Raw genomic sequence first — 24304 nt, 5'->3', positions numbered from 1 at the left:
ATAAAGATATGGTAATAGAGATAATAGAATGAAGAATGATTTGCTGTTATGAAATCAGTTGTGTTGTAATATTTGTGCATTTAAGCAATCATAAGCGATTTATAAGATGATTGAGGCGCCTGATTGCAGTTCTGTGTGGTACAACTTTTGCAAATTATTGCTAAAGACTGAAGAACAAGGGCCGACGAGAAAGTAGGCTGACTACTCACTTCAGACATCGTTTTTCTTGTCGTTTGTATACGGTTTTCACTTACGTATGTTATTTATTTATTGCAATACGGTCGCCGGGAGAAAATATTCCATTTCAACTGGTAATTTCCAAGAAATGCATAAAAACCAGAAACGTGTATTTAAGTTTAATAAAAAAAAAAACATATAAAAACCAATTAACTGAATCAATTATTTACACGTAACATACAAGCAATATTGATTTTAAAAAATTCGTTTCAATAAACACAAATATTGTGTATGTTGTATGTTATTTCGCCCTGTTGTTGATTACTATCAACAAATACGTAGGTAGCTAAGCACTTTAAAAATTTCTGTCAAGTGTAAAACGACCTTGTCTGATTTGCTCCATATTATAAGTTATGGGTACTCTAATTCATTTCTTAAGTAAGAAAATGATGATGCATTAACCCCATTGATAACGATATTTTGATGATATTGACTCTCTTTTGATTATTTTCCTCTGCAGCATAAATAAAAGTCAAGTGAGTATAAACAAATTATTTTATCACTAATAGTGATATACTTATGGTTAGTCCTCGACACAATCATTCTGACTACTGAGGTATTTGTGGTACCTATAGACAAACTTTCCCAAATCCTCGTCTAGAAGCACCCACTTATCAGTTTTGAAGCGAAAAAGACAGGGAAAAGATAGAAATCAATCGGAGCTAGTTCGGAAGACCTAACAAAAACAAAAACCGTGCTGACCTTCCAGAATTATTCTGATCCATGATACCAACAACTGTAGTCGGAGCGCTGGAGCTACCCAAAGGTTCTCTGAACAATTTTAATGGACCATGAATCAGAACAACTTGCTTTTCATGGCTCTCCGATCTATCTTTTCCCCGCTCTTCCCGCATCCCTACTCAGAAGTAGCTTCAAGACAACGTCTAGCAACAACATTTTATGAAGAGGCTATTGGAAAGCTTAACTACACAGAATGGTTACGTTGAAAACTAGCCATCAGTACATGAACATGCGATTGAATCATCATCATTAGCCCTCTTGAATTTATTTTATTGAAGATGTGCAACAACATCAATTACACTCGTTTTCTGTATGCTATTATTACGTTAGTTTCTATTCCAGCGCCGCTTTCCGGTAACATAATAAAGGATGGTTCACGCTACACCGTTTTAGAGCCGGCCAAACTTTAACTTCTTAGGAGCCTCTACCTGAGGTTAGTTTGGGTCACTGCATACCCTTCAATGAGTACGAGAGAGTAAGCAGTAATGGCCCATATCGATTCCTCTTTTTCTTCTCCCTTCCACGCCCATATCAAGCCCCTTCATCCCGTAGACGAGCGAAGCCTCTCTCGCAACTCAAATAGTATCTACGACAATTTTCTAATGATCGTCCCGCAGCTCAGGGGTAGCATGCCGGACTACGTTCGTAATGCTATTGGGTTCGACTATGGAAGAGGGGACTCACCTATGAAATGAAAGGGATAAGAAAAGGAAGGAATCATCTCGCTCGCAATCGCAGGAGCAATGAGGAGCTCGTTGGCTATACCTGAGGAGCACTCGGGAGTCAAAAGAGCCGAGTTTGCCCGGCTATGGACTAAAGCACTGAGACAAATTGTACTGCCCTTTTTTTATGAAATATATCACGCCAGGCCGTGCCTCAAACCTGAAGTGTGGATATGGCAGCTGACAGTTTGTACGTTAAATCCTGACTTTTTATTATATTTCACTCGATGTTACATGAATGCAAACCTACGCTCAGTAATACGCACTCGGCGCACACGGCTCGGACCTGAAATGGAGTTGCGTGAACCACCCTTTAGAGTACTTTATTTACGAAAGTTTAAGCGCTATCAGAAACATTTAAGATAGAATTAATTAATCGGTCCCAATAAAACTAATTAACTAAACAACGTCATAACGTTGATTAACTATTTCATGCATATATTGGTTACATGTTAGTTTATTGTAGCGACTTGAATTGACCGTTCACAACAATACACGATTGTTTCCCTTTCACTTTTTAAATTATTATTGAAATTACAGGCACAGGATTACTACGACACGGTAACTGTAAATAATGTATGCGTAACTAATTAGAAAAAGCCTACAAAATTTTTGCAGTAAAAGTTTGGTGGATATCAACAACTCACCCTTTTTCCTTTTGGTCCAAACTATAACTAGTTTTTGATCCAAACCAAGATTTCCGGTTCTCCTCTGGGAGAGTTTTGTTCTGCATCTCCATCCTGTAGATAAAGAAAAAACTGTTAGTATCATCGAAATTCCACTGTTTACGTAACAAATATTGCAAAAATAATTATAAAAGGTACATGCATTTCTCTTCTATATGGTTCAAACAATTAATACGTTCAACAATTCACGTTTGAATAGTCAAACGTGAATGTGTGCCTGTAGGTACAAGCCATGTATGTCAAGGAAAATTAGCTATTTTATAAATTAATAACACTTGTACGATAATAAAACATTATTATATCCAAAGGGCAAAAGAAATCTGGATGTAAAAACGTTTTTGTATAGCTGTAAATGAAAATTATTTTAATGTGGCTAGTACACTCGGAATGTTTTACCTATCTGTAAGAAAATGCCTCTTTAAAAAAAAACACTGGTTGGAATGTTTAAAATAGATAAATAAGCAATTTAGCATGTTTACCGTACAACAATAACGATTACATAAATTGTAAAATTCTAAGGTACTAAGCATTTATAAGGATAAATTGAGAATGGCTTTTGCGATCATTGTCATATGTGCTGCTAGTTTTTGGGCTAGTTGACTGACGTCTAAATTTCTCCAGAAGTTAATATAATGTTTTATTTATAATCTAAATATGGTTGCTTTCTAGTCAATGAGAAACAATACTTGTAATTTTTGTATTACTTTTTATTGACTGCATCTTTATTCACTTTATTTGATAAGCTTCTGTCTGATCGGTCGATATAGATTGCTAGGCATTTCCTGGTTTTTATATTGGCAAAGGTCTAGATTATAGCCCTCACCCCCTTCGGGGGTGTAGTGGGTGGGATTGAAAGAGGAAGTCTCCCCCACCACTGTACCATAAAAAGTTCGTGGCGGTCTCACCCCCATAAAAAGTTATGAGAATTGATTATTTTGACAATTTTCATACACTGTAATTCCAATACAATTCAATAAAAAAATTATTTTCGAGCGGGTGGAGGTGGAGGATCGAAAGAGGGTGGTCACTTGAACAAAACCCGACAACCTAACCTAACCTAACCTAACCTAATCTGCCCTATTGCTAAAGATATTTAAATAATTTTTCCATTAGTTTTACCTTTGAATATTGTTTAGGAAAGACTGTATAAATATTTACATGCCTAGAAACGTATAAAAATTGTCACACTTATTAATTTTGAACCCCTATAACTTCTTATGGGGTGAGACCGCCACGAACTTTTTATGGTACAGTGGTGGGGGAGACCCCCTCTTTCGATCCCTCCCTTTCGGTGGTGGGGGCCATCATCTAGACCAGTGTTTCCCAACCTTTTTTTCCTCGCGAACCAAAAGAAAGGTCCGAGAAAATTTGTCTACTGCAATGATTTTAAATATAAAGCAGTTCACAGTACATGCAAGAAATCCTTTCAATATTCATTAAATAATTCATTCTATCTCACTTTTAGAGGCCAAGAGAAATTTTTGTGGCGTACTATCGACCCGAATGTTGTCTTGCCGCATAAAACGTAGACAGCATTACAAGACATCAAAAACACAATTCGATCGAATCCATTTTGAAAATACTTTTATCTCCTAATTGACTAATTATCTGAAGAATGGATGTCAACGGTCGAGATTCTTTTTCGTTAGAATTCGCAACAAAAACTATGAGAATTGGCGCTCACATTTAGAAACATTACTTGCAAGTTTGCTCAATGGGTTCGTCGAAAAAAATTTAATGGTATAGGTACATTACTTTTTGAGATTGTTATTGATTCTGGGCTACTAATTTTGAGCTTGGCATTTGGGCGATAGAAATTCATAATTTATTTAATGTAGGTCACGCATAAACCCAGTTTCTTTTTATAGATAACTCAATACCGCTTTAATAGAAATAATTTTTAATTTTTTTTTTCATTTTTATTTATAGCACTATTAGCATCTAGCAAGGGGGACCTAGAGATAGCTTTAAATAAAATGGAAGCGGTACTGACAGATCAGTACTGTATGAAAATAAATAAAAGTAAAACTAAAATACTGGTATGCAAGGGAAGAAAAAGTAGGGAAAGAGCGAATATAAAGATAGGAGACGAAAAATTAGAAGAAGTGGCTGATTTTAGATACCTAGGAAGTCAGATAAGTCAGGATGGAAGGAGTAGTAGGGATATAAAGCAGAGGATAGCGCAGGGTCGTGTCGCCTTTAATAAAAAGAAGTCACTTCTATGCTCGCGAACGGTTAATTTAGAAATTCGAAAAAGGTTGTTAAAGGTGTATGTTTGGAGCACGGCGTTGTACGGGTGCGAAACATGGACAGTGGGAGCGGCGGAAAAGAAAAGGTTAGAAGCGTTCGAAATGTGGTGTTATAGGCGGATGATGAGGATATCGTGGGTAGAAAAGGTTAGAAATGAAGAGGTATTGGAAAGAATAGGAGAACAGAGGACTCTATGGAAGTCAATAAAAAATAGGCGAGATAGGTTGGTAGGACACCTTCTCAGGCATGAAGGTCTAGTCAGAGACATATTAGAGGCAGAAACAGGAGTTAGGAGGGGTAGAGGTAGACCCAGATTAGATTACAGTTCGCAAATAGTTAAGGATGTGGGCTGTTCTAGTTTTAGGGAAATTTGAAGTTTAGCTCAGGATAGGAAAGTCTTAGGACTGAGGACCTTATGATGATTATACCTCAAACAGAAAAATGAACATGTACAGTTACCAAATTGACCATTACATTTGGATCGCAGTTTTCAGGGACATTGTAAACCGTAAATATTTCACTAAACTACAGGAATTGTCTTAGGATTTATGGTTAAACGAGTATTTAAATGGACAATTGATCCTTTACGTATCAGTCGCTTCCTCTTCCTTATCCCATTTTATTCTCCCTCTTGTTACTTTTACGTGGTTATTTCCAGCGGAGCGGAAGTTTGTCCTGGCCGTGTGTCTACAGAACGGATTCGTCTATCTCCTGAAAACATTTGACGACGTCTCACCGGTTCAAATCGATACGCACCTGCAGGGTCCGCTGTGCATGGAGTGGAGTAATTCAAGGGAAATCCTGGCAATCGCGGGAACGGTTAAAGAAGACAAGGGTACCAACGCGCAGGGTACTACTACGGAATATCATAGCGCGCTCAAGTTCTTTAACGAGAAGGGAACACTTTTGTACTCTACGATCATCCCCTTCACTCAAGTAAGCGTGTGTGTATGTTTATACATATGTATGTATACATGCAGGTGCATAACAAAGGACTTTGTTTTGTTTGAAATGCACGTGAAAATTCAGAGGGAAGCCGAGCACATTAAAGCACTTAATCTAGCTCGATAACAACTCCCTGTTTTTTTTTTATGAAAAATGAGGGGAAAACTGAGAGAACGATGTGCTTCTGTACTAAAAAAAAAATAATTTTGACATTTAACCAAGACCGTTTATCTTATTTATCCATTTTTCTTTTTCGCAAAAATGCATTGACTTACAAACTTGAAATCAAATCAAAAATTCTTATTCACAACTAAAATTTGTAGAAAGTTAAGAAGATAGTGGTTAAATATTTTATTCAGGAAGCTCAAAATCGAAGTAGTTGTGAGAAACTTAAACATATGTACATATACATTTTAATTAATTAAATATTAACTGTAAATTCGTATGATTCCTTTTACAATTCCTTATTCGATAGATGTCTAGATGATGGCCCCCACCCCCGAAGGGTGGTGGGGGTGGGTAGGACCCAAAGAGGAGGTCTCCCCCACCACTGTACCATAAAAAGGTCGTGGCGGTCTCACCCCCATAAAAATTTATGCGGGTTGAAAGTTGATTATTTTGACAATTTTCGTACACTATAATTCAAATAAAATTCAATAAAAAAAAATATTTTCGAGCGGGTGGAGGTGGAGGATCGAAAGAGGGTGGTCACTTGAACAAAACCCGACAACCTAACCTAACCTAACCTAACCTAATCTGCCCTATTGCTAAAGATATTTAAATAATTTTTCCATTAGTTTTACCTTTGAATATTGTTTAGGAAAGACTGTATAAATATTTACATGCCTAGAAACGTATAAAAATTGTCACACTTATTAATTTTGAACCCCTATAACTTCTTATGGGGTGAGACCGCCACGAACTTTTTATGGTACAGTGGTGGGGGAGACCCCCTCTTTCGATCCCTCCCTTTCGGTGGTGGGGGCCATCATCTAGACCAGTGTTTCCCAACCTTTTTTTCCTCGCGAACCAAAAGAAAGGTCCGAGAAAATTTGTCTACTGCAATGATTTTAAATATAAAGCAGAACATGATACTAATCACATTGATAAAATGTTTTAAATATAAATAAATGTTTGTAATAAAAAGAGAATAATATTTGATTACTTGAATAAGAGGAATAAATTTTAATGTATAAAATTGTAGATATAATTTGATATTGATGAAGTAATTTTGAAAAACAAATAAGGAAAAAAGAAATGAAAATATTGAAATTTATTATGGATTTCTTAACAAACAGGCAGCGAACAATCTGTTTTACAGTGGGTGTGTTCTTTAATTTTTGTGTTTTTGCTTTGCTTTTGATTTTAATGGCGTTTTAAAAAATTCGCCATTACAATATTATTTTCGCGAACCCCCTCTGCAAACACTACGAACCCTCAAGGTTTCGGGAACCACCGGTTGGGAATCACTGATCTAGACCTTTACCCTTTATTCTATTCCAAATTGCAAAAACGAATTGTTCAAATAGGTCCACAAATACACCATTTTATGTCCTTTTTAAATATTCATGAATTTATTCATTTCGTATTTTCGGTGTTCTATAGCTTGGCCTATCATTTCTCTTTGGAGTTGACACAGTGAATAATTGTAAATTATAAGTTTAGAAAATCATTACTAAATAATGTATTAAGAAGGAGCCCACGACCTTCAGAATTCCAATTTAGTTTATTATGCTTCAGAGCGATCTCATAAATTCAAATTACCTTTAGAGCTTTTCCTATTGTAGGATACTTGAAACACAATTAATTAATTAGAACAAAATTGCCCACACAAATTAACGAAAGGATTAGAATGCTTGATGGAATTGGTTCATTTCAAAATGTATCTTTTCAACACAAGCCGTATAATTCTACTCGAATAATCATCTATTAAAATATTTGTCTCTGTTCAATATATCAAAACAGAAATAAGTTATTTAAATAGTTAAATAAGTCATCTAGAACAGTTTCCCAACTACTTTTTTTAGTATTGGTATATATGTACTGATTCAGATTTTTGTTTCTGCTTCTTATTTCCTGTTTCGTCTGTCTAAGCATTTCCGGCAATTTATCACGTTGGCAACGCATCCCCCTGGATATGCGTAGCGTCGCATTAATTTGGGACAATAACAACCCCACTCTAAATACGTATATTCGTAACGCATCGGCACCATTAGTTAGGGGTCCCCCGGGGCAAATGTACTTCCGCGTACGAAATAAATCCCTATCTATTGTCCACGGCTACTCAGCGAGCCATTTTAATAAATTACGCACAAGCACCACCACCACTGCCATTTCGTAACAAAAGTTCGACAAGTATCGAACGTAAATATTTGTCATCCAATTCGGATTTGTCCAACCCCGGGGACACAAACCCACCATATATCAATAACAGAATGTAAATCCTATTCATAACAAATCGCAATTCTTGGATCGTGACTATTGCTATATATCTGAAAAATCGCTCTCAAAATAAAAGCTTGATTCTAAAACATCCACGATACAGTGGAATTCGTTTAATATGAAGTAATTGCAGTGTTAACTTTGGTTTACATAGTAAATTCTCTATAGGGAAGTTTGGATATAATGACTTCGTTTAAAATGACATTTATTATGAATAATTATCAAGAAATCATATCCGGCTATAGTGACCCAAATGATTAATAATAACATTTTCGCTCATTTTTTTGACCCTTCTGAAGTATATTGATATTATAATTCATCGTTCTGTTTCTTTTTCTGTTAATAAATATATAGAATTTGTAATTTTTCTCTCAATTGCGCTAAATAACTAACCAAAATAGAAAGTTGTTTATTTTCTAAGACTATGCTTTGTATGACTACCGCTTAGTATGACGTGTTTGTCATTTCCCTTCGATGTTATTATAAGCGGCTTCTACTGTAGTTTTCAACAAGAAAAAACACACGAGCTATTTGAATTTTGATCACTTCCTATTTTACTAAGTTTTATTACAACTATTTCCCTTGTAGGCGCCAGTATCAGCCCTTACTTGGGGACATAACGATAAAAGAATATTCCTGGCAACAGGAACTCAGATTCATATTGCCTGGGTATCCAGAAGAATAGCTACCCTCCAACTTTTCTGCCGCCTGTGTATTCATAATGCTCTTCGTCACGAATGTCAACTACCACAACTACCCCTTCCACCAAGAATTAGGAACACAATATCTGGTCTATTTTCTCAAACAATTCGGGTAATTATTCCACGATGTCGTTCTTAAAGTTTATTTTGGATTTTTACCAATTTGATTTAAAAAAATAAAATTTCTCATCTTTGCCAGAGTTCTGTACCAGAGGCGAATGCCCTCAGGGAGTTTGTGTCAAAACCCCCATCTGGGTCATCTGTGAGATTGCACTGTACCATGATTCGTCATGACGACGAAACGAATTTAACTTCAGGGACTTGTTACACGCTTTACCTGGAATACCTGGGCGGACTTGTACCTTTACTCAAGGGGAAGAAAACAAGCAAAATTAGACCAGAATTTGTGATATTTGATCCTCAGGTTGAAGGTTAGAAAATCCGGCTTATTCTCTTTTATTTTAAGATATCATCCTAACAATTGTATCCAATTTTTTATGAATCCATTAATATCACCGTTTACAAAGCATTAATGGTAAGATAAACCAAGATAGAGACTTTCTGTAGAGGAATTTTTAAAGCAAGAAATGACATCAAATTTTTGTTTCTGTATCGGTTACTTTTAACTTGATCTCAATCTTTTAAAAGCTATTAAACTCCAATGTGTATTATTCGTATCTGTCGCGGGATGAATTCAAAATATAAATTAAAGAAATTAAGTTTAAAATACCGTTTAAAAAAAAGTAATAGGACAATCGTTAATGGTGTTGTCTTAGATTTTGGAGTACAAATTTTGTCACCCGAATCAAAAAGTTCAGGATCATCCAATCCTTCGAACAACCACAGTCGCATGAACAGCGAATCGTCAGACAGTGATCGGGAAGAAGGTTGTGCAGCATCTCCAAGGATGCAAAGGCGTAGAGGAAAAAGAAGCAAGTCCCGAGGAAGATCTCAAAACGATAAAACTGCAGGTCAAAATTCTGGAGATGCCGAAGGAGAAGAGTTGGCATATGTCGACACTCTACCAGAGGTAAAACCGTAAATACCAAGGAGACCTTTGCAGAAACAATTCGATTCGATTTTAATTCTTTTTTCAGCACGTCCGTCTTGTTGAAGTTACGTCCAATATATGGGGAACAAAGTTCAAAATTCATGGTCTTGTTGATTCCGTGCCTGCCAATTTAGGTCAAGTAACATACAAAACCTCACTACTTCATTTACAACCGCGCCAAATGACCCTGGTTATGACTGAATTGCGCGACGATTTTCCAAAAGGTCCCGACCCAACTTTTAACCCCAATATTTTCTCGGAAGACGAAGAAGACCTGGCTCATTTAGAAGAGAGGCTCAAAATGAACAAAGGTGTAGATAACTGTCCCCCCATAGCTCCTATGTCCCCCAGATGCAGCAAACTCAAGAGAGCGACTTCCCAACTAAAAACCCAGTTATCGGAAACTGCCTGCAGTAGCCCAACAGCAGTATTATCGAAGATGGAATCCTGTGAAGGTGAATCATCATCATCAAGTCAACCGCCTCCTATTCATCATGAAGCTATCCGTCCTCAGTGTCTAAACGGTCCAGTTACAGTACAACCTAGAGCAAGTGGTAATGTACAAAGTACTAGTTTTATGGGTCAGTATGGTAGAAGCGGCTCGTCAAACCCTCCAGGTCAAAGGCACGCGGTCTCTCCACTTTGTTGTGAAGGCTCAGTGCCTGCTCTTCAATCTCCAAAAAACGCAGTTGCCCCGAGTGACATTATTTTCGATCGACCTCCAGCACAAACCATGATAACATTCTCCAACACGGATTATTCCTTCAATACCACCAATGTTCAAAATATCAAAGCTGATATAATCCATAGCGAAAGGGCTCGCAGCGGATTGCATCTTAATCTCACAGTTAACAACAGCGATCAACGCAAACTATTTTATTTAAAAAAAGAACAAACAGGAGATGATACAGGACCTGATTGTGCAGAGAATGATACCAACAGCAAAGGTCCCCAGAAGCAACTCGACCAGAAGGACTTATCCGTGCATTTCAGAAAAAATTCATTAAAGAACGACGAAAAACTGAATGATGACATTCATCCGAATACTTCTTCAAGATCGATAGCAGCGTCCGTCGCGCTTTCTGAGGCAATGGTCAGAAGCTGTAGCGTGGGCTATCTCGATATGGTCGATCCCCATCTGGTACCAAACGAAGTGGCTTTGCAAATGTTACGAAAAGATGCCCCCAAAAGACTCATTCTGGTCAACCAAAGGACGAAACAAAGGAAACAAAGTCGAAAACATCTACAAGACAGCAAATCAAATGCGATGAACGCTTCGAGACTTCAAAATAGCAGAAAATCGAAAAGTTTAGACTCGACTGATATATTTCCTAACAGGGATCCACCCAATTTCAAAAATATGCCCAGTCACCAAGAAGTACAAGAATGCGAACCTAATATCACGTCACCTGGTTCAAAAGCCATTAAAAAAGGCAAAGAAGCCGACCCTATTGAATCCAACGACAATCCTAAACGGGAACCGACAAAACGGGGTTTCTTCTCATCCAAATCACCGCTGGCGAGGAGGAAAAAGAACGAAAGCGACAACATTGCTACGGCTGACGATGTCAGGAGCAGAGGCAGAAGTAAATATAAACATGAAAACTACAAAATGCCGTCAAAGGGCAACGCCAATCAGATCACTGAGTCCTCAGAAGGCACATCTAGAGGAAACTTTTCGTTTCATAGTCACGCGCTAAGTACTTTAGAAAATTTAATAACAAGACTGAGAGATGATGATAGGCTAACACCCCCTAATTCACCTAAACTGCCAAGGAGCTCCCCATCATCGCCGGCTCCAAGCAAAAAAGGTAGGTACACAATATTTTTATAGGTTATTCACACTGATATCTCTGATACCCTCAAAGTATGGCTCAATGTGAAAAATTCCTTAAGTATATAAATTATTGTGGTGAAACTTCTTTTTACGCGGCATGACAGGATTATTGTGAAAAAATCACGTAACTGTTTAATTTAACTAGAAATACCATTCCAGATTTCTACGACTAAAGAAGTTTCGCTTATATTGTGCGTATATACTCGGTTCCACACGTTTTATTTTTTTTTTTTGTTACTTATTCGATTTTAGGAAAACGTCCTCAATCATCTTCCCCAATCAGAAAGCACATCCTATCATCGCCTTTACTCAATAGAAAATATCGTAAGAACAAAAATTTAGACAGTTCTGACGATGAAATAACAGCATCTGGAGACGAGATTTGTAACGGTTCGAATTATAAAGATTTGGAAACGTTTCAGAAGGCTCAGTTACGACAAAAGGTAGGATGAATTCGAAACTGTTCCCATTTTATGAACAAGTGACAAATTTTAGTTGAAGAGAGCGAAAATAGAACCTAACGGTACTAACTGTAACAACCAAACCACCAACCAGAGAAGGGAGTTTGTAATGCACAACAAGGCACCAATGTGGAATGAGAACAGTCAAGTGTACCAGTTGGATTTTGGAGGGAGAGTAACGCAAGAATCTGCCAAAAATTTTCAAATTGAATTCAGAGGGAAACAAGTATGTATTAAAATAGAAAAAACGTATTCCAAAAAGTATTATAGTATCAGACAGAAGCAAAAAGGAAGAGACCTTTGCGAATGATTTTAAAAAGTATCGCCATTTTAAGACTTCTCCACTTTTGTGTTCTATTTCTTAAAATATTCTATATAACTGATTACTATGACATTCCTTTTTTTCAAAGGTAATGCAGTTTGGAAGAATAGATGGTAACGCGTACACTTTGGACTTTCAGTACCCATTTTCGGCCCTGCAAGCTTTCGCCGTGGCATTAGCAAATGTAACCCAGAGATTGAAATGAGTGTCAAAAGTGTTAAGTTAAAAAGAAAATAACTAAAAATAAAAAATCGGTTGTTGTTTTCGTGATCATCTACTATATTATTGCTTTTTATATACTTTATACGGAATGTTATTTTTGTTACTGTTTCTATATCATATTATCACGTACCAATATCATTAATTAAAACAGACCTACTTATTCTATATGATAGGTCATATTAACAAAAAATTAACAATTTTAAAATGTAAGTGAACGCAATAGTATAAAATACGGTGCAATTCGTTAATTAATGAAGTGCAATAATAATTGATTGGCTCAATTAATTAATTAGTGATTAATTAAAGTTAGTCACAACAAATTGCGAATTTGACCCATTCTAATGAAACTATCAGAATTATAAGGCCAAAATCTCAGTTTCATTTTGACTCAAATTTTAATTGACTTTATTTTAGTAATTCTTTGACCTATATATCTTTTTGGGTAACTAAAGTCTTCAGCAAAAATATTCACATGTGACATTTTAAGCCGCAGTTCATTTCAAAAAAGATTTCCAAAAACTGTCTGTAATAAATTTTAGATTGAGTTGAAACATTCTCACTAGAAGCCACCCTGTTGAAAAAATTGCGAAAATACCGTACTGCTAATTAATTAGTTTTTTAGCGTGATAATTTAGTTGTCTGGATAATTAAATCAGTGTTTAATTCCTAATTTTGGAGTTATTGTGCACCTTAGGTGCATTATTTTAGCAAACATCTTTGATTGATCGGATACACAATAAAACAGTCTTGGCTTTTAAAAAACCAGTAGATAAAATAAATTATGAACAAATTTCATGTTTATATATGTTCTCTGTCAATTTACTTCGTTGATACTGTCTTCACATCGTTTGTACCTACTTATATAAGTATGTTCTTTATCAAATAAACTGTGTTTTATAATGGTGTACATTTATTATTATAAAAGATATCGACTGGTATACCCTACCAAAAAGTGAGATTAACAATTGTTTTGTAAATATAAATGAGTATTTGTAGAGCACCCTGTATAGCAAATTTGATTACGAGATTGTGTAACCACTATCCTATTCTCTTTCAGTCGTTGCTGCTACGTTAGCCACTTCTGAAAGTTTTAGGTTAACATAACCAAACGTGTGTAACTTTTGTTTACATGCACAACATTTAACAGTTTTTTTTATACATTAAATGAAATTTTATTTATAATTATAAATTAATAATATCAACTGCCATGCGCCAAGGTAAATTTGGACAATTTTCTTCTGTGATTATTTTCTGTATGATATTATTTAGTAAAGCTTCGGAAAAATTGGAGCTAGTTACCGAAGAAGAACTATTAAATTTAATACGAAGCGAAAAGTATGTTGTTGTTTTGTTTTGTAAGTTGTAACAACTACACTTGTCCCAAATGTGATTATATTGAGTGTATTTTTGTTTAGCAAAGCCCCATTGTGAAGAGTGCAACAAATTTGAAAATGAGCTAATATCTACTAGAGAAGATCTTGTTGATGCTCTTGGTGCCTGGGTTGTAAAGATAGAAAACAGTCAACTTATAAGATTATACAGTCCTTCTAAGGAGCCCGTCATTGTCTTCTTTCGACATGGAATACCTCTTCTATATGATGGTAAGAATAATGACATAAATTTCTAGTCTTACACTAGCTTTATTCAAATTAAAGGACCTGTTAATGATGAAATGATATTACACACGTTTACAAACAATAAAGAACCACTTGCAAAAGAGTTAACAGATGAAACGTTTGAACACTTAACACAAGCTGCAACAGGAGCTACAACAGGGGATTGGTTTGTAATGTTGTAAGTATGTGAATAAGTTGAATGAATATATTATTTGTGACTATTTTCCTTTGGTTTTAAGTTACACAAATGAATGTGTAGATTGCCAGCGTTTACAAGCAAGGTGGGAAGCTGTAGGAGCACATTTAAAAACTAGAATGAATATTGCTCGAGTTAATAGGGGATCTACAGGAGCAGCAACAGGACGCCGATTTGATGTATTTGATGTGCCCGCATTTATCCTGTAAGGTTTAATATTTTCTTGATGTGTATTGGTTATTTCATTACTTTCATTATTTATCTTTTTTATAGATTTAGACAAGGGAAAATGTATCGATACGAAATAAGAAATTATGATGTTAAATCGTTAGTATCTTTTGCAACTGAATTTTACAAAAATATTCGGGCTGAGAAAGTGCCAGTTCCTAAATCACCTTTGTAAGTGGCTTTTGAAACTATTTCAACTTAAAGGAAAATAATTTTGTATTTATTGTTTTAGTGATGACCTTATTGCTGCAATAGTGGTTTATTTAAAAGAAAATCCGTGGGTTTGGCAATTTGGTGGTATGACTTTTGTTATTGGATTAATTGCAGCCCTTTTAGTTAATAAGAAGAGCAGTGTAAAGCCCAGTTCGAAAAAAAAGGCAGCTAAGAAGGAGAAATAAATAAAATTAATAATTAATTATAAGTCAGCACTAACAGTACTGAAAAATAAATGTTGAATAAATTGTGTGTTGTTTGTTTGCATTAAAAGAAAAAAGGAAACGTAAATCGTTGTTTAAACATAAAGTATAGTAATCCCACTTTGGAAATTTTGTTATTTTGTATTAACTTTGATTTCTCATTAGAGAGTGCATAATTTTTTTTTAACTTATTCGTTTGTTGGTATCAATATATTCGATCAACCTATATTCCCTATGATAAGAAATAAAAAGTTATCTTCTGTAGTAATAAAGTAAAAATGTCCGTTGATGTGCGCACATACCACAAAAGATATTGGGTGGATTTTGATTGAATGTTTTGTTTTATTCCTCAAAAGTTTAGTCTTTCTGGAATAAAAATTATCACATTTTCTATTCAGTATCAAGTTAACATAGTTTTCATACGCGTAGCAGACAAAGATGGCCTTAATGGCCTCTACTATGCATGTCCTCTTGCGACTGAGGTCAAGCTATGCGTTGCGCATGCGTGCGAAAGGGAGGATATTTCTACTTCTGCCTCATCGCAAGCGGGCAAAACCGCGAAAATCAGCTAATATTTATATAAAAAACCGAGTAAAGATAAGTGTATGTATACACAGGGTGCTTAGCATAAAATATATAAATTACAAAAGGCCAATCAAAGCGTGAGGTATCGATATGCTATTATATAGGGTGTCCATAAAATTAGGAACTACAACTATAGACAGGAATATAAAAATACTTTTAATTACTTACAAAACTTGTATCTCCTTTCATCCTCCATTCCTTAGAATTTATCTGAAAACAAAATTATTAATATTAAATACAAATTTCATTCTTAATTATTTATTTATCAAAACAAAAACTGAATGTAAAAAGTAAGGGTAAAGTAAAGGTACCTAAATATAATTTTGACTGAATTGATTTCGATTTTTCAAATTAAAATTCATAGTCGAAGATATTTCGGATTATAAACATTTAACTGAGGAAAGAAGGGACATAACTTTATCAACTTTTAAAGCTATATAAATAGGTACCGTTTTGAAGGACAGTTACCAAATTTTTCGAGCAGTGGTAATTCCTTTCAAATTATATACTTATATTGTTTTGTGGAACTACATTAGTGAGTTTGTAAAGTTTTCAAGGTTTTCAAATTTTCAACAGCCAAAAAGATGTTGGAAATAACCTTTGTCGCGCTTGAAACCCAGGTAACTAAAGTCTCAAAATGGTATATTTACGTATGGGCTGGATAGCAAATATCTCTTCACTTTAATATAAAACATAACGGTAAATACAGACCACGTACCAACGAACTTTAAGTGGTGTTGCGAGCTTTAGTGTAGAGCCTCAATTATACAAATTTACCTGTTGATCTAGCTAATTTCTTATATGAGTATTATCTACAATGTCGGGGATTCCTAGAGATTGTAAATGTGGCTCCTAGCACAGCCCTGTACTTAACTGAAAAAAATTAACGGAAAGACATCGATATGCATCCGCTTATCAGTATCGCATTGCGAATATTTTTACGTATGCTTGGGCCTAACTGCACGAAGGGACAATTTTCGGTACTTCGTAGAATAAAAAACTACCTCCACAGTATCATCGGCTGAGGCTGCGATTCCAGCAGAAGGTATTTGACATGAACTTTAAAGCATTCAAATTGATTGTCTTTTTTGCGCCTCTGCAATGGAAAGGAAAAGTTCCATAATAAACTGAATTGAAATAAATGCCTTTCGCAACAATTGCGTTATTATCCTTGGACGGATGTTAAGAAATGCTGATAACAAGAATGACCAGATTAAGCCACTGACTAAAATTGTATATTATATGATGAAACAATTCGTCCCTGATAAAATGAAATCTATAACTGTTTATCAGACCTTTTGTGTTTCAAAAATCTGTAATGGTTTTGCTGTTTCATGAAAGAGAATTAATATCCTTGTTGATAGATGATAGTGCAGCATATCGTAGGGTCTTTGGGTCTACCTACAAATAGGTAGGAAATACGTATAGGTACATATAAAATGCAATAATAAAATATGCAAAATAGCGGCGGATGGGTCGAAGAGAAGCGCCATGCGCGGCTCGTCGATAAGGTAACCGGAAGTACGATTGGCCAGCAGGGGTCCTTCGCTACCAATGACACGAAACCACGCCTTCTACTTTATAAACAATCTCTTCAAGTTTGCATAATTAATATCGTCTACTGGCACCCTTCGTTAAACCGTTGTCCATTTACTAAAATAATTTACCTTATTTTTCTACCCTTAGCAGTTGTCAAAACTCAAATTTGTATGTACCAAAATGCGATGAAATTGTTCACAATTGAAGAAAACTGAGCAAGAATTATTTTTTTTATTTAAATTGTTCGTTTCAGTCTTTCCAAAATTTGCTCATCCTAAACAAATTGTATTGAACGTAAGTTACCTGACTTTTTAGTGGTACTAACTAAACAAAGGAGTGAAAAAGAAAGCATATTCAAAAAATTAATTGAAAAGTTAAGAAACGAAAGCAGCTAGGCGCCTCCACCATTTTAGACCGAAAACTTTTTTACTTGCTTCTCATTTTGATATTTAAATTTTCAAAATTTTTAAAAAAATATTGGTTTAGAAGGACTGTTTTAATAAACAAAACTATCAGTTTCTTAATTGAGCCATCACTTACTGAAAAAGTATTAAAGAACTTTGAGTGAAAACATATCAATATCTTTCTCGAATTCATAACTTTGATTAAGTACTTGAAGAGTAACAATTCTTTAAAACTTTGGATTGAATGATTTTATTAATAAAGTTTATTATTTATATCCAAAATTTTAGATGCGATATTTAAAGTCCATTACCATTTATGGAATAAAATAGTTGTTTTGACTACGAATTTTAATTCCAGTACCTAGTCGATTCGTCATTTCTGATAATTTTACAATTTAATCAGCGAAAAATGAAAACAGGTAGGCGTGCCCCTTCAAATGGGGTGGGACGGTATTCCGATGTCGATGCGAAGGTGAAACAGACTCCTGCGTCATACCTTCCTTAGGGATCTTCCTGATAAGATATCGTTTGCGACTTTTACCTTCGGCTTCCGTTATCAGCGAATCTAAAGCTTCTAAAGTGCATAAGTTTGGAAGGTATCGAAATCAATCAATGTGATATTGTCGTGATATTTATTATTTTGCTTTGTAAGACTATGCCTGTGCATCATTAACAAAAATCAAGGAATGACCGAAGATCAACAGGTCCCTACATCCGGTACACAACTAACAAAACTTGTGAGTGTTTTTCCCTTAGCTTAAAATTCACCTACGTAAATAATCTTGTGTGTCATTTAAAATAAATTGGATTACTATTAAAAGTATTGTAAACCATTTTGAAACTAATTTCATTTGTTTCCTCTAAACCGTAAAACGTTAACGTTTCAAATGACATATAATAAGTTTGGTACCAGAATTTTAATCATCAAAAGATTAAAGTGATGTAGATGAACAACAAATTTATAGTTATTGAAGGCAATGTCCTTTATGGGTACACAAAAAAATCACAGTTCCTCATAAATGTAGTAATTAAAATCCAAACTTTTCTAATAAAGTAGTATTAGACGGTCCCATAATAATCTCAAACGGCCTTACGATCACGGTTTAATTTATTTACGTTTCCTTCAAAGAGAATTGTTTCTTGTAAAGGCTTTACGAATTGGTCTCATTGGCATCGCTTTATGTACTTCTCAAATTAGAAGTGTTATGTTTCTTTTTCACTAAGAGTACCACAAAATTGATACTAAAAAAGTAATGAAACTTGACCCGTAGGTAGGTACCTTCATCATAAAGGATTTCGATTGAAAGCTGATAGCTAGAGGCTAATAATTATTTTATATTGCAGTTTCTGATTTTGATGCTATTTCTAATTTTTCCAGAATAAACAGTACAGTATTTTATTTTCCTTGTTGAATGTTTTGAGATATATAGACTCTAAAGGTATAACTGAACAAATAAAGAATGTGTAGAAGACTTATTTTATCATCATCATAAGGTCATCAGTCCTAAGACTGGTTGGACACGCAACTCCACACTTTCCTATCCTGAGCTAATCTTCGTATTTCCCTAAAACTAGAACAGCCCACATCCTTAACTATTTGCGAGGAGTAATCTAATCTAGGCCTACCTCTACCCCTCCTAACTCCTGTTTCTGCCTCTAATATGTCTCTGACTAGACCTTCATGCCTGAGAAGGTGTCCTACCAACCTATCTCGCCTATTTTTTATTGTCTTCCATAGAGTCCTCTGTTCTCCTATTATTTCCAATACCTCTTCATTTCTAACCTTTTCTACCCACGATATCCTCATCATCCGCCTATAACACCACATTTCGAACGCTTCTAAATGATTTTGTATGAAAAATAAATAATCAAAATATTGTGTTCTTGTAACTTCATTCATTTTTTTCTTGAAATTTCTAAAAAATAGTTAACAATCAATTGTACATATTAACTTAAACTACTAAGCACATTTCGTATTCAAAATTATTAGAAATTCAAACGAAAAGTTCTTAGCTGTTCAAAATAAAAAAAATATATATAAAAACCTAATGTTTGATATGCTTAACCCAAGTCTATATGCTTTCTTTACTCGTTAAGAACAGTCATTTCCTTTCAATTGACTTTTCTAAAATCAAAAATCCATAAGCAGCAGCGCATCAACCCCGTCCCCATCAGACTGCTTCACCTTTTAATGAGGAAATAAGACAATTTTCAATTTTGACGTTATTTAATTTTCTATCTGTCTAGCGATGATTTTTTTACGTCTGCATCAAACATCCTTATTACAATATCCTGCGACTTCAATCACAAGCTTACAAGGATATTCAATAAACTATGACTTCATGATCAGTATAAAAATTTTTCTTTAATTGCAGACAATCTCATGTTTAATACATACTCGAATTTAAATACTATATTATTCATCTAGATGTAGATACACTTTACATATTAAAACCTATCGGACTTTTTGTTTCAACTAAAATTTTTCAACAGGATTGTCATTTTGCTAGCTGAAAAGCATTCCAAATTTTCACATATATATTAAATAGTTTGGTTCAGGCTAAAGCATTGCAGTTATGAACACTTTTACTAACAATAAATTATATTATCCATCAAATGAGCCTTCAAGCAATATAAAAGATTGAAACATAGATAATTTGTAAATAAATTAAAAGAATATCAACAAAGTTTGTTTAGTTAATGTATTATCTATGCCCTATAGATAAAGCCCTAAAAATAAAATGAATATTAAATATCTGACAGAAAAGCACATTGCTTCGACTATTGTAAGAAAAAATAACCAATTATTGTCCAATTTGCTAAATGGTATCAAATATATGCGGTTGTAGACAGAAGGGTTCGTTTTACACCGTAATATCGCAGTGGGCAGGGACTTATTCATTTAGTGCAACGTGATATTGCGGCACTCTTTGTTAATTCTATCAAAAGGCAAAGAAACAAAGAGAAAACGCCACCTTCGATGTCACTTTCATTTGACAATAGTGCGACTTCCTGTGCGACTTTTAAAAAGACGCGTTTTCAAGAAAACGAGAAAGATTAATTTTGTTCTGCTTTACCAAATACTATTGACACAAGGAACCTTTTAATTTTATTAACGCTTACATTTGCTTTATACATTGTAACACGACATTAATACAACAATACGCGAATGTGCGTACGTGAAAAGACCCTCGGGTAAATTGTTTTGAAAAATGAGTGCTCATATTTTACGACAAACACTGAAATTCAATAGAACGTCTTATATATATATACAAAAGTCCCAAAAAAATTAATAAAAACACCACAAGAACCATCACACTCCAACTATTAAATTACAGAAAATTAATTAGAAAATAGCTAAGCAATGTTTTAAGAAATTTTAATTTTGTTTTTGATGTTCATATCTCATAACAACAATACTGAATATAAACGACTTTTAACAGTAATAGCACAAAAATAAAGACGTTGGACAAACAGCCAGATATTTTAAGTAGAGAAGGATAAAGAGCGTAAAAAACTTCATCGCACCATTAAAATATTGAATATTTTTAATTAATATAACAATTTAACATCATTTAAGTGTCTAATTTAATAATTATTAAATTAAAAACTCCACTGAACAATTCAATTCAAAGCAATAATTCCTTTTTATTGAATTACTCCTTAACCTACCCATACTCTGTTGGTATCTATATTATTTGTAAACAATTTTGACAGTTTTATTTATTTTTTCTTATTTTTATAGCAAAACTAATTTTATACCTCGTTCATGCGGTTAATATAAGGTCAATTTTTACCCTCCTTACCGGTTTCTTCGGACATTTCCAGTGGGAAATTTAAAGGTAAGGGGTTGATGCACGCGCCTCTATTTACACAAGACATTCGGTCATTAACGAAATTGACGAAACACCTTACAATATTTCTTTGCAAGCGGGATGTTTTATATAATAAAGTGCATTTGCCACATCGTTATAAATATAAAATACAGGGTGTCCCGTATTAAATGTCACTATCACAACATTTTGTTTTACGTCTATTCCGAAATTAAACTAATACTAATTAAAGGCGTCTATTATAAGTGATCAATTAGGCGATGCATATAATTACAAGAAGGGTGTGAACGAGTTAGGTGTTAAGTCCATATACTTACAATTAGCGTTACTCAAATTTCATTTGCGATATTGTTTAGATATTAAATGTTAATTTAAAATCAATTCTTACTACATGTCCATCTGCGTGTCTTTAATGGCTTGTTTTAATGACCCTTAATTAATTCAACTTTTTTGGACATACATACGTACATAAAGTATTTTTTATTTTACAATATTATTGTTACGTTACGTTAACCGTGCGGCCAATCAATCCGCACTCATTTTTAATGAACGTAAAATGCCAAGACCTCTGCTTTCGAATTGTTATTAAGCACAGAAATAACAGATAAGAAGATAATAAGTAACAGATCTTACCGCATATATTTATTTTATTGGAGTTCATATTTATTCTACCCTTTCAATTTCAGGGTAGTATTTTTGGTGCAACGTTTAGTCATTCTTATTATCATCAATCTCATCAAACATCTGAGCATGTTTATAAGTTGAATTCTGTAAATGGTAAGTAAGTGATATTAATCTGTGTAGTTGTGATTTTTGAACACTAAATGAGCAAATTTATGAAAATTAGTAACTAAATACACTATAAGAACTCTGACCCCCTAGAAACGGAAAGTCAGGAAATCGCATTTAAAAAAATGCCAAAATTAGTTGGTTTTTAGTTGCTAATGAAGTGCTGAGTTTACAAATTAGATGTTCTTTAACTTTCACCGCAACGCAACACTCAAATTTACATTTCTGGCATAACTTCATGCTAGCAATGAAATTAAACGGATATATATAAGAGAAAATTAGGTGTCAATTAGGTGGTAAGTTTAAAAATTAGGCGCTCTTTAATTTACACGGCAACGCAACACTCGAATTTGCGTTGCTGGCATAACGTTATGGTAGCAACACAATTAAAATATTCAATAAAAGAAGGATATAAATCAGAGAAAATCAGGTGCTAATAAGGTGCTGAGTTTAAAAATTATGTGCTCTTTACCTTATACCGCAACGTAACACTTAAATTTGCGTTGCTGGCATAACGTCCTGCTAGCACTTAATTATCAGGCTATTTTCGAATCTTCTTTCTTACGTGTTTTTTTTTAGTCGTACCTAACTTTTCTTACTCTTGATTACATCTTTATTAAAATTTTAATTGTGTTGCTAGCAGGACGTTATGCCAACGCAAATTTAAGTGTTGCGTTGCGGTATTAAGGTAAAGAGCACCTAATTTTTAAATTCAGCACCTAATTAGCACCTGATTTTCTCTGATTTATATCCTTCTTTTATTAAATATTTTAATTGCGTTGTTAATAGGACGTTATGCCAATGCAAATTTAAGTGTTGCGTTGCGGTATAAGATAAAGAGCACTTAATTTTTAAACTCAGAACCTAATTAGCATCTAATTTTCTCTGATTTATATCCTTCTTTTATTAAATATTTTAATTGTGTTGCTCATAGGACGTTATGCCAGCAACGCAAATTTAAGTGTTGCGTTGCGGTATAATTTAAAGAGCATCTAATATTTAAACTCAGAACCTAATTAGCACCTAATTTTCTCTGATTTATATCCTTCTTTTATTAAATATTTTAATTATGTTGCTCATAGGACTTTATACCAGCAAATTTAAGTGTTGCGTTGCGGTATAATTTAAAGAGCATCTAACATTTAAACTCAGCACCTAATTAGCACCTAATTTTCTCTGATTTATATCCTTCTTTTATTAAATATTTTAATTGTGTTGCTCTTAGGACGTTATGCCAGCAACGCAAATTTAAGTGTTGCGTTGCGGTATAAGTTAAAAAACATCTAATTTTTAAACTCAGAACCTAATTAGCACCTAATTTTCTCTGATTCATATCCTTCTTTTATTAAATATTTTAATTGTGTTGCTCGTAGGACTTTATACCAGCAACGCAAATTTAAGTGTTGCGTTGCGGTATAAGTTAAAGAACATCTGATATTTAAACTCAGCACCTCATTAACACCAAATTTTCTCTGATTTATATCTTTCTTTTATTAAATATTTTAATTGTGTTGCTCATAGGACGTTATGCCAGCAACGCAAATTTAAGTGTTGCGTTGCGGTATAATTTAAAGAGCATCTAATATTTAAACTCAGAACCTAATTAGCACCTAATTTTCTCTGATTTATATCCTTCTTTTATTAAATATTTTAATTATGTTGCTCATAGGACTTTATACCAGCAAATTTAAGTGTTGCGTTGCGGTATAATTTAAAGAGCATCTAACATTTAAACTCAGCACCTAATTAGCACCTAATTTTCTCTGATTTATATCCTTCTTTTATTAAATATTTTAATTGTGTTGCTCTTAGGACGTTATGCCAGCAACGCAAATTTAAGTGTTGCGTTGCGGTATAAGTTAAAAAACATCTAATTTTTAAACTCAGAACCTAATTAGCACCTAATTTTCTCTGATTCATATCCTTCTTTTATTAAATATTTTAATTGTGTTGCTCGTAGGACTTTATACCAGCAACGCAAATTTAAGTGTTGCGTTGCGGTATAAGTTAAAGAACATCTGATATTTAAACTCAGCACCTCATTAACACCAAATTTTCTCTGATTTATATCTTTCTTTTAT

The 24304-nt window shown here is 34.1% G+C and overlaps 3 protein-coding genes across 3 annotated transcripts in view; all 3 read left to right on the top strand.

Annotated features, from left to right (window-relative positions):
• LOC108734985 (tubby-related protein 4) overlaps positions 1-13401 on the top strand; it is a 43494-nt gene extending 30093 nt beyond the window's left edge. The window contains exons 5-12 of the mRNA XM_018466766.2: positions 5295-5572; positions 8612-8836; positions 8924-9155; positions 9501-9754; positions 9822-11586; positions 11865-12055; positions 12108-12299; positions 12484-13401. Of these exons, the coding sequence (XP_018322268.1) occupies positions 5295-5572; positions 8612-8836; positions 8924-9155; positions 9501-9754; positions 9822-11586; positions 11865-12055; positions 12108-12299; positions 12484-12600 (3254 nt within the window). The 3' untranslated portion in view covers positions 12601-13401. The remainder of the gene's footprint in view (positions 1-5294; positions 5573-8611; positions 8837-8923; positions 9156-9500; positions 9755-9821; positions 11587-11864; positions 12056-12107; positions 12300-12483) is intronic.
• Positions 13402-13711: 310 nt separating this feature from the next.
• LOC108734956 (thioredoxin domain-containing protein) lies at positions 13712-15122 on the top strand. Its single transcript, XM_018466732.2, has 6 exons — positions 13712-13972; positions 14033-14218; positions 14273-14411; positions 14473-14634; positions 14703-14828; positions 14890-15122. The coding sequence occupies exons 1-6, from the start codon at positions 13825-13827 to the stop codon at positions 15053-15055; spliced, it is 927 nt and encodes a 308-aa protein (XP_018322234.2). The 5' UTR covers positions 13712-13824; the 3' UTR covers positions 15056-15122.
• Positions 15123-18250: 3128 nt separating this feature from the next.
• Positions 18251-24304, top strand: part of LOC108734943 — a 25326-nt gene continuing 19272 nt past the window's right edge. Inside the window, exons 1-2 of the mRNA XM_025973278.1 lie at positions 18251-18338; positions 22121-22211. Coding sequence (XP_025829063.1) covers positions 18288-18338; positions 22121-22211 — 142 coding nt within the window. The 5' untranslated portion in view covers positions 18251-18287. The remainder of the gene's footprint in view (positions 18339-22120; positions 22212-24304) is intronic.

This window comes from Agrilus planipennis, unplaced genomic scaffold, assembly GCF_000699045.2.
Source record: "Agrilus planipennis isolate EAB-ADULT unplaced genomic scaffold, Apla_2.0 scaffold92, whole genome shotgun sequence".
NCBI lineage: Eukaryota > Metazoa > Arthropoda > Insecta > Coleoptera > Buprestidae > Agrilus > Agrilus planipennis.
This window is presented reverse-complemented; position numbering and strand designations above follow the sequence as displayed.

Excerpts from the sequence above, each read along its gene's own strand:
- LOC108734956 (XM_018466732.2), top strand. The coding sequence starts at position 13,825 with ATGCGCCAAGGTAAATTTGGACAATTTTCTTCTGTGATTATTTTCTGT. Across the intron at positions 13,973-14,032 it reads GTATGTTGTTGTTTTGTTTT|CAAAGCCCCATTGTGAAGAG; the intron begins GTAAGTTGTAAC and ends ATTTTTGTTTAG. Across the intron at positions 14,219-14,272 it reads AATACCTCTTCTATATGATG|GACCTGTTAATGATGAAATG; the intron begins GTAAGAATAATG and ends TTCAAATTAAAG.